The sequence below is a fragment of the Catharus ustulatus genome, chromosome 24 (genome assembly GCF_009819885.2).
Source record: "Catharus ustulatus isolate bCatUst1 chromosome 24, bCatUst1.pri.v2, whole genome shotgun sequence".
Taxonomy (NCBI): domain Eukaryota; kingdom Metazoa; phylum Chordata; class Aves; order Passeriformes; family Turdidae; genus Catharus; species Catharus ustulatus.
In genome coordinates, this window is record NC_046244.1 from 2,809,229 (window position 1) to 2,820,264 (window position 11,036).

Below are 11,036 nucleotides of genomic sequence, written 5' to 3' on the forward strand. Positions count from 1 at the left end.
CACACATTAGGTGAGGATGGGAGGGTTTGAGATGTGTCATCCTGACCTCTGGGTTCTGCTATTTCATTTGCCAGACTTGGGGTGAAGGCTGCTGGTATGAACTGAACAGGAAATGGTAAGTTATAGCTGAACTGTGTGGTGTTGAACTGGTCACTTAACAACTCCTCTAGCTCTAAAATGAAACCAGCTTTCTTTTGGAATAGGAAATGAAAAACTTGTTATTTGTACCAGGCTTTTAGGCAAAGGGTTCAGTCATCTAGTGCTAGGGAAAAATCCAGGGCCAGAGGAAGCAAGTAAGTACCTGCCAGCCATCCTAGCTACCTGGCTCAACCCCTAAAACTGACCTTGACTTAGCTGCTGGGTGACATAGCTGAGCACAGTTAGCACCTTAAAATAACCTTTTTATTGGTGTCTACCAACAGTTTCAGTCACTCCTCACTCTTTGGTCACACCACTGATACATGCAGAAAGCTGCTAAGCCCTTCACACACATTAGCTTTCCCAGACACTGACTACAGTCAAAGTATAATGTCCAACCTTGTCTCACTGCATGTGCAAGCAGCAGGGAGAGTTTGGCTGGGTTTTTGGAGCCAACAAACTGATCTGTGCATATTTTTAACTTAGTGGTGGCTTTGGAAACAAAATCACAGAATTGTTAGGGTTGGAGGGGGTCTCTGGAGACCATCTAGTCCAACTCCCTGCCGCCCCCTCCTCCTGCCCAGGCAGGCTCACCTGGAGCAGGGGGCACAGGAACGTGTCCAGTTGGGTTTGCAGTGTCCCCAGAGAGACCCTGTGCCCTTCTCAGGTAGCCTGTCCCAGCGCTCTGCCACCCCCAGCATAAAGAAGCTCTTTTTCTCATGTTGAGCTGGAACTTCTGGTGTTTTAGTTTATGCCCATTGTCCCTGAGTACCACTGAGGGGACTCTGGCACCATGCCCATGGCACCCGCCTTCGAGGCATTAACGAGATCACAATTCGTGCGGTTCACATCAGGTAGACTGGCTCCTTCGCTGGAACGCGTCTGACCCGATCCCAGACTGCGAACTCCAACAAGGGGCCCTCAGCCGCGAGCCGGCACCCTCAGAACCGCCGGGCAGCGAGCGGGGCCGGGCGGGGCCGAGCTGAGCCGGGCCGGGCAGGGCAGCGAGCAGGGCAGAGCCGGGCAGGGCAGAGCAGGGCAGAGGGCAGGGAGCAGGGCCGAGCGGGGCAGGGCCGGGCAGGGCAGCGAGCAGGGCAGAGCCGGGTAGAGCAGCGGGGCAGGGCCGGGCAGGGCAGCGAGCAGGGCAGAGCCGGGTAGAGCCGGGCAGGGCGGGCCCGGGGGCGGTGTCCCGGCTCCCCCCGCCCTCCTCAGTCCCGGGCCCGGCCCTGCTGCACGTGAGCGGCCCCGCCGGCGGTCCCGGGGCGGCTGCGATGGAGCTGCCGGCCGTCAGCCTCAAGGTAGGGGCTTGTCCTGTCCCAGGGCTCGGGAGCGGGGCCGGGGCAGCGGGGGGGCGGCTGGGGGCTGCCGATGGGCTGAGCCGCGGGGACTCGGGCCGGCCCTCCCGGACCCCTGCTCTCCTCTCGCGTGTGCCCCAGCCTGGGCCCGATCCTGGCTCAGGCCCTGCTCGGAGCTGCCGAGCCCTCTGAGGAGGAAAAACTGAAGTTCCTGCTTTTTTTTTTTTATCACATGGGCAAAGGCTGCAGAAGTTCTGAACGCCATGAATCCGAGTCGGGAGAGGCTTAGGTTGGATATACAGGAAAATGTTTTCCCCAGAGGGTCATCAGGCTCCCCAGGGCAGTGGTCACAGCACCAAGCCTATCTGAGTTCAAGGAGCATTTGAACAACGCTCTCAAGCACAGGCTGGAATTCTTGGGATATTTTGTGCAGGGCCAGGAGTTGGTGATCCTGATGGATCCCTTCCAACTCCAAGTATTCTATGATTCTTGATTAAACCCACCGGGTGATGACTCCAAAGTTTGCTCTTTCTTCAAGGGGTATTGCTAAAGTGGCCAAGGACTGAGCAGAGGCAAAAGCTGACTATTAGCTCGTGTCCATGGTGGTTTCCAGCTCAGCTGACCGGAGCTAAGCCAAGATAAACACTGCACAAGATCCTGAGGAGACAAAGTTTTTGCTTGTCAAGCAAAGTATCTTAGAAAAATAAGCCCACTTCCTTGGGGGTTATCATCTGACATATAACTGCAATTGCTTCTCTGCAGGGAGGGCGGGCTCCACTTGAGTGTACTTTGGAAATTTTAGTGAGTATCTGATAACCAGAGAAAGGAGATACAAGAGACTTAACCAGTTACATTACATTTTTCACTTTTGGAAGAAGCACTTCCTTGCTGACAAGCCAGTGGATGTTAAAATCACACTTTTGATGTTGATGTTTGATTCTGGTGTCTTCTGTGCTACCAGACATGTTACATTTTCTTCTATTTTTTTTGTTTTGTCTTTCACATTTTCAGAGCCCCAAGATTTCTAGGTATGTGCATCCTTTCCCAGCTTCTCTACTTTGTGATTTGATTTAATACAACATGGTCCAGGTGCTTTCTTTGGTTAAAGGTTTGCCCAGAGAGTGAAAGCATCATGGATCACATCAGGGGTATTTTTGCTGGTGATTTGTTAAGCTGTGGGCAGTGGACCAGGCTGCCTATGGGTGGGGTGGGAGAATAGTATTATCTCAGCTACCTTTATAAATTCAGCTTTATGCAGGACAGCTTTCATGTGGCTGTGTTAAAGAAAAGATTGGTGTTCATATAATGATGAATACCCCTCTTACTAGTTCACCCAGAAAAGCAACTTGCCTTGTTAGAGGCAAGTAAGCAAATGGATTTTGAAGGCCTGGCATGTGGATTATATTACACTCTGGAAACTAGCTGATACTTTGCTCTGACAAGTTTGGACTATTCTGTGATTCCCAGGGCACTAGGAAGATTAAAAGATCTTGCCTTCTGCTTTGTTTTTTAACTTTGTTTGATTTTTTTTTTTCCATGCTAGAACAACAGTGAAAACTAAGGACTTTAATTAAAAAGTTTGCCAACACAAAATACATGCTCTGCCATGGGAAATGGAGATAGGGGAGCTGAAAAACACTGACTTTTCAATTAATGAATTGCAAAGACAACAAAACTAAAATGTTGCCTTTCTTCTCTTGTTTCACACAACCATTCCCCAGTCTCTTACAGGTTAAGTGTGGGTTTGTCCTGGGTGAACTGTTTTCAGCATTAAGAAATTCCTTGTTGTCAAGTCTGCTGCTTCTGCTCAGAGCTGCAAGGACAGGAATAGGGAGTTAATAGTTGTACCTACACTTCATACTGTTCCTGAGTTAGGGCCTGATTCCCTGGAAAATACCACAAAGGTGGGGAAGATTCTTACTCAGAAGGGGCCTGGAAATAACACACACTGCTAATATACATTGGCATGATCTGGTTCTGTGAGATTATAAAGATGAGCCTCATGATGGAAGTAGTGCCAAGAAAGCTGCATGACTGAGCTGTTTGTGCCAGAATGTAGCAATATCTTAGCCTCAAGGTCTCTCTTTAAGCTTCTTGCAGAGCTCTAAAATTAATGTAGCAGGCTTTTTCCTGGAGTGGGTGAGGAACATGCTCATTGAACAGGATCTGCTGGCTCAGTTCTAACAGCCATGCTCAGCAAAACACGGGGGAAGCAGCACAGCCATACTGCCATGACAGCTTGACACCTATGATTATTGAAATAATCATGCAGAGCCTCAAAATTCAACATTTTGCTTTGATCAAGCCTGGACAATGCCCTACAGTCCATATCCTGGAAACACACATTTTGTGCTTAGACATTTTTAAATGCTAAGTCACAGAATCAAGGAATAATAGAGATGTCTGTATGCCGTGTGATTAAAACTCCTGCTCAAAGCAAGGCAAACTGCAAAGTTAGATCAAATAGCTCAACTCAAAAATCAGCTGAGTTTCAAAATAAGAACAGAGCCATGACATTCCCACTGGGATAGCCTGTCCCACTGCTTAAGCACTCTCATTATTATCACTCTGTTATAATAATGAGGTGCATCCTCACAGGTGGCCACTCAGATTCATATTTTGGTTTTGTGTGTTCTCAGGTGAATGTCACTCATAGAGTAGGTGAGCTCAATCTAAAATAAAAAAAAAAAAGTAAAATAGAAATTTAGATACAACAAGAAAACAATTGTAATTTGGAAGTGTTTCATTTTTAACTTGGTCAATATTCAGCCTTATGCTAAGTTCTGTGCTGAAGCATGTTTAAAGGAGTTCTATTCCAAAGAGTTTCCTATCTAATGAGACCCTGGCAGACCTAGGCTCTTTTTATGCTTGGCAATTAGTTCCATCACATGCTGGGATTTGCAAAGGATGTAGGAATTCTCCTTAGCTCTCCCCAGTTTCCAATAGGATACATTTAATTGCATGGCCATCCTTTTTTCCAGAAGAGATGGGGACAAAGGACCCACCCACCTTTCTTATTTTCTGCTCTCACCACTGGTTCAAGTCTTTGGAGTTATTTTCTCAAAAGAAGAAATGTATGTTTGTCTTAGCTACAGATTTAAGTCCTTGGACAGATGGAAAAAATTGTAATTCTTCTGCTGTTCTATCAGGAGACTGCCTGCAAATTAACTAATCTCACACAGTAACTGTAGCTTTTCATGAACACTGTGTTTTCTATGCTAAAGCATACCAACACCACCAGCCAACTCCATAGTGCACTGAAGAGCTGTCAGATACATTGGACTAATAACTAAAAAGGGAATATCTTGGTTTTATTTCAGCAGTCTGTCATAATTTCAGCCCTAGTTTACGTGACTTTATGCTGATGACTAAACATACTTCATAATTTAGTAACTGCAGGATTGATTTAGACAGCTGTAAAAATCTCGACCCTGCCTAATTATTTTAATGGTGAGCCTTGAGGGGTCTTGCAGGTATGTAACATGCAATTAAATACTACCTAATTAAGAATTTTCCTGATGTAGTGATAGTCTCTTGAGTAAATGCTATTTGCATGTCTCCATTCTTATCCAGTATTTTACTGATTAACAGTTTTTCCATTGTGTCTGTGGTACATTTTGAAAGAAGGGGAAGTGTGAAGGGTGGTGAAGCATTTTGTAAGCTTTCATGAAGAACTGAAAAGATTAATAAAAATCAGTCTAAGCAGTGTTGGAAGTTGCAGCAAAGCCTAATGAGCAGCTGTGATGTACTGCAGTGAAGGAGGAGCAGGAAGCACCAATTTGCACTGTGGAGTCCTGTAGAGCACTGGGAGCCACAGCAGCTGGGCTGGGCCACCCCTGTGCTCTCCTGATTGTGCTTCACTTATGGCACAGCTTCACTCTCTCCTCTAGTAACTAGTTCTGTTTTAGTTACAGCATGGAGAGATGTTTTAAGTCAAAGAATCTAGCAGGGTGTTAGTAGATCCTAATTTCTTTTTTGTGTCTTAATGCTCCTATCTGCATACAGCTTTCCTGTGTCCACTGGATAACTTATGCTTTTGGTACGTACTCATGTCCCAATTTTCTTTTTTTTTCCTTGGTGGGGAGTGTGCTTCAGAGGAGTTTTGGTAATGTGGGTTTGGTATTTTTAATACCAAGGCCAGCAGAAATGCCAATTTTAAGCCTTTTTCACAGCTAGGAAAAAATTCAAGCATGCCTTTAGCCCATGGATCTTCTGATATGTCCAGGCTTCAGCCTTTCTTTAGTGAGGCTGTTAACAGAGCCTGTTTTCCATATTCTTGTTTTCACAAATGTTGAGAGAGCAAGTATGAGTGATGTCCCTTTGTTGGAGTGACCAGCAGGCTACAGATGTAGAAAAAGCCTGAAGTGATGCATTGTTGTTCCCATTTGCTCTCTGAATAAACACGGAGGGTGTTTCCTTCATTACAAAAATGGCAAGTGATGGTAAAGAGAATCCTTCTATCACTTACCACAGTAAGATCCTTTTTCTTGGATTTGTCTCATTAAGCACAAGGACTGGGATCATTAAGGACACTTGCAAAGTACAGAATTTGTGACAGCATTATCTTACTGCTGCTCAGGGCACTGTTGGCATTTGGAGCTGATGGCTTCACTGGGAGGGAAAAGAGCTGTGTGCTCTGGCAGGATCAGAGCTCACAGAGTCCTGGAAGAAGCCTTCAGGTCTGTTAATCCTGCAGTGAGGTTGGACCACTGCTATGAACAGACTGGAAGGAGGTAAAAGAAGGATTTGCTGAGGACTGGAGTGACATTCTGGGAGCTGCAGGCATGGCTATCCATGGGCTTTTTGGTGATGGCATGTCAGATTGGTCATGTATAAACTGACTAGCACAGCATGAATCACATTGCCTGGCTTTCTACGCAAACTCTTCTGGAGTTCCAAAATTAATAACCTATTTAGAAAAGGCTAAATGGGCCCTGAATCAGCTGTTGACAGAGATGACAAGAAGAATGAATGACTACAGTGTAGCACCACAGGACATACTCAGCGACAGATGTGGAGAAAAATGGCTTTGTCTTCACTGTCTCAATTGCCTCCCCATCTTTCTGCTGCACTGGTTCATGGGTCCAGGCCACCCTTCCACCCATCCCTTGGGGACAAGGTGCTGCTTCACGTGGATCCTCCCAGAGTTCTCCCAACATGCTGACCTCTCTTCCTATTTTGTGTTTTTTTCATAGGCTATCATTCTGGTACACTGGCTGCTCACAGTGTGGTGAGTGATTAGTGTCTGGCCTGGGGGAGAAGGGGGTATTCCTTCAAAGTAGAATGGGGTGTTCCCTGGGAATCAGCACTCCCTGTTTGTGCCTGTGTGTGAGAAGATCTTAAATCTAAGAATGAAGTGTTTGTATGGGAGCAGGGATGAAACCAAACTGTTGCAGGCTTATTGTGAATGTGAGCTGGTTTTTTTGTCTCATTTACAGGGGATGCATGAATTACATGTTGCCAGTCTCCTATGCCTGGGGAAATTTCAGTGTCCTTGCAGTGGGAATCTGGGCCATTGTGCAGCGAGATTCCCTTGATGCCATAACAATGGTGAGTGTAAGAGTATTGGTCTCCCTCAGGCTGCTCAGAAGGAGGGTGGAGGGCAGAGTCTTTGAGCCAGTGATGATTTTCAGCTGTTCCCAATACAGCAGTTCCCTGTTTGGGTGGGTTTGGGTTGTTTTTTTTAGAGAGAGCATATAAATTTATGAGCTCTGTAAACCATAGTGAGAAGCATTCATTCTCAATTATTTTCCTTTTCAGAGATGAGACATACTTGATTATTCCTTTTTTTACCTGCTGTTGTGACTTGTAATGCCAGATGAGGACTCAAAGTATTGAATTGGAGGGGGTTTGTAAAACCCTTTTCTGAACATTGAATAGATTGGTAAACAAAAATAAACAATTCTAGAATATATTATGAGAAGATATCTGACAGGAAAAGGCACGAAATACAAGATCATTCATCTAGGAGTATCTGCCTGGGGCAGTACCAAGAGTGCTGTGTGATACTGGGGTGAGGATGATTGTGCAACAGAGATCTCACAGGAAACAGAGGCTGACTTACTGTCAGTGGTTAAACCCTTGTTCTGTTCATGTCCCATTCTCTGTCCTTGTTTCCAGTTCTTGACTGGCCTGCTGCTCACAGTCCTCACAGACATCATTCACATCTCTATCTTCTACCCTTCACGGGAATACCTCAGTGATGCAAAGCGTTTCAGTATCGGCATGGCCATCTTCAGTCTGCTCCTCAAACCCGTGTCCTGCTATTTGGTGTACAGAATGTATCGGGAGCGTGGAGGAGAGTGCACCTTTAACATAGGTAGGAGCTTTTGCTGCTTCCATGTCAGTGTGAGCCAGTTCCTCAGCACTGCCTTGCACTTTGGACCCTGAATTCAGCCTGAGCTCTGTGCAGCTGCATTCTGGTTGCTTGCTCTGTCTTGTTCGTGTTTGTTCTCTTATTCTGTCATTCTGGTGCGTCTTTGGCCTTAAAATTATATTCTTCCTCTCTCCCTTTGCAGACCTGAAGTTTTTGACAGCCATTTTGCCCACAATGGTGTTGAGAGGCTTTTCCTCTCTTCCTCCTCCTGCATTTGTGTGTGTTTGTTGGAAACTTTTGGGTGTCCTTTCTTTGTCAGCCCTTTCTTCTGGGGGAAAGTAGTGGCAGTATTTCCTCTGGCTGGATTATGAAGGAAATAAAGCTAGATTTCTAACTCCATGCTTTCTGTGGGTCTCACATGTCTGATTTGCCTTGATTGCTTTGGACTTTGTTCCTCACATGGAAAATGGGACTAATGTTTACCTGATGGGAGTTAGCTTGGAGACATTTAATTTTTCCCCTGGTGGTATTGGATAATGATAACGTAGGAGATTTGCCAGAGAGGATGAGCTGTGGCTAGATGTTCTGGTCTTGGTCAGCTTTGCCAAGCATTCCTGGTACTAGTTCATGCCAGGGATTGGTTGTTTGCCAGGGATTGTTGTTTGAATTCATGCTGGCAGAACCTGCAGCCTGTCACAGTTTTGTTTGTCATCCTAAGAAGGCTGTGCAAGACAAAAGATGGTGTACTTGCATTACAGTGTCTGGAAGCTGTCTGTTATTCTGCTTTGGTGGTAGCAAAGATCACATTCTTGTGAAAAGAAGTGGAAACCTGCAGAGGAGGAGAAGCCATGGAAGGAAACCATGGCTTAGGGCACTGTGTGCTATTTGCACCTCTCTGCTATAGTGGAGTGTGGATGTCATCTCTGCCAGCTACTTGTGAAAATCCAGAGGGATAGGTCTTACCTGGGTCAGGAGGCATGTGAGTCACATGCTGTGCCTTTTTTGTGTCAGTTTGTATTAGCTGCTCACTGTGCTTGTCATTTGGATTCAACATGTGTGTCCCACAGAAAGTATAGGTATCACTGAGGAGTTCATCCCTTTGCTTGGAATTTGGCAGCACTTCTTTTCAACCACACTATCCCAAACCCAGAGCCTTCTCTCAGGAACAGGTGGGAATTCAGACACTGTAGTTTCATATCCTCTCCTGAACTGTCTTTCTTACAAGATTTTCAGTACTGTATGTTGTTTGTGCTGAATGTGCTTGACAAATTTCCTCTCATTTTCCTGCTATCAGGCATTTTCTTTTGAACCCAGCAGTGTTGAAATTTTCCTGGCCTTTTCTGTCTTGTTTTCCTTTTACACGAAGTCCCTCTTTGTTGCTTGGGAACGTCCTTACTGCTTAGAACAAATCCCTCATAGTCTGGTGGCTCTGTGATTCAGGTTGTTTTCTCCACATATCAAATGCCTGGCCCATAGATGGAGAGCTGTTCGTGCACATTCTCTGCCTTCCCATTCCCTGCTCATGCCCTGGACAGTAACATGATTTTGAACAGACAAATTGCTCATAGGAGCATTGTTGGATTCAAATTTGGTGCCACACTTGAGGCATAGCTGCATTGTTGGGAAGAGGGGTTGATGGATGTATCATGCCTTTAAATGTATGCTGTCAGGTAGCCACAGTTCCTGCAGCTTCTGGCTCTGTCTGTTCATTTTTCCCTGAGTTCTCATACACTTTGTCTTGCTGAAATACACTGTTACAGGAACCTGCTCTGCTGCTATGGGGTGTTGTGGGTCTTGCTTTGCACACAGCCATGTGGCTACTAAGAGAGCGGTTCTCAAAGAAAGAACAGGCATGTTGGCAGGATGACTGTTCTTCCCTCCTGCCTGTCCAGTGAGGATCACAGACCACAGGTGCTGGGAGCTGGTAAAATATGTCCTCCTCAGCTGTTGGTTTCTTCTAGAGCATTCAGTTCTTTGTCCCAAGCTTGTTCTCTTCCATCCCCATTCAGGTGTCGCCGGTGCAGGCCAGGACCGCAGCAGCTACGAGCCCATCGATCAGCCAGATGCGCCTCCGCAGTGGCCTTCCTCGGACAAGGCAGCCCAGCCGCTGTACTGAGGCACCCTGCACTCCAGGACAGACACTGCCCTCACCCAGCCAGGCCTGCCACTCTTCCCATGGAGCAGCACCTGCTACTGGGCAAACAGAAGAGCTGATATTTCATTTGCCTATCTGAAGGTTGGGCAGATGGGCTCTGCAGTAAGTCCAGAAGATCTTGGAGGTGTCATGTTAAGCACTGTGACTCACTGTAATCCCAGTACTCTCCTTTCCTCCCTCCTCCTAAATCCCTCCTCTGTACATGTGACTGGATGCACCTTCTGCAGTCTTCCATTCTTTCACTGTGTTTCTTCTTTGTTATCAGAGAACCACTCAAAGTACTCCTGGACAAGCAATCTTTAAAAGGCTTACGGACTGCCCCAAAACAATACAGTGTAGCCTGATTTTATGCAGATGTATTTCCAGGAAACATCTAGGAGTTCCCAAAAGCTGGTTTTTATGGCATTATTTAAAATTTTTTGTGCTCCCAGTATCTGGTATTGGGTTTTATTAACTGATGCTTTTACACAAGTTGAATGTCCTTCAGGATACTTCAAAAGACTCTTGAATGTCGATTGTAGATCCTTTGTGCCTTGAAATACCCTTTTGCCTTCATCTGCTTGTCTTAACAGAACTTGAAATATTACATTTTTTTCTAAGAAAAATATAAAATGAACACAGTTTTTCTGTGTTAGAAAAAGTTACACTGGTCACTTATGTCTCATTTGAAAATGTAGCTTTTCCTGAGGGCTTGGGACTGTAGCCATGCAGTCTGGGAGGGTCATTATGAGGGAAGGTTCAGGGCTCTGATGGCTTTTAGCCTAAGCTTTACTATGAGAAGTAGAAGATACTGCTTGTAATTGTGTGGTGGGAAGATGGACTAGTAAAATGAGGATTGAGGAAAGATGGATTTATTTACACTGTAGACGTCAGTTCCATTGGGTGTGTTGTTATGCACGATAAATTCATCCTGCTGCGGCTTTCAGGTAAGATTCTGAAAAAAGAAAACTGACCAAACAAAACCCCAGAAGCAAACAAACAAACAGATATCAACAGGATTCGTTTACAGAAGAAAATGAGTATGTTAGCTTTGGCAGAATTGTAGTGCTAGGAAGATAGGTATTATCCTGAAGTTCATTTTCAAAGTTTATGTTGTTATTTTACAACTGCATTTCTCTTGACAAGACCTGCT

At 45.5% G+C, this 11,036-nt stretch overlaps 1 protein-coding gene across 1 annotated transcript; it reads left to right on the top strand.

Moving 5' to 3' along the window:
- The first annotated feature begins 1,359 nt into the window (after window positions 1–1,359).
- Window positions 1,360–10,548, top strand: LOC117006843 (angiotensin II receptor associated protein). Its single transcript, XM_033079525.2, has 5 exons — window positions 1,360–1,436; window positions 6,629–6,663; window positions 6,872–6,983; window positions 7,554–7,752; window positions 9,759–10,548. Exons 1-5 carry the CDS (start codon window positions 1,410–1,412, stop codon window positions 9,863–9,865), a joined length of 480 nt encoding a protein of 159 aa, XP_032935416.1. The 5' UTR covers window positions 1,360–1,409; the 3' UTR covers window positions 9,866–10,548.
- Window positions 10,549–11,036: the final 488 nt, after the last annotated feature.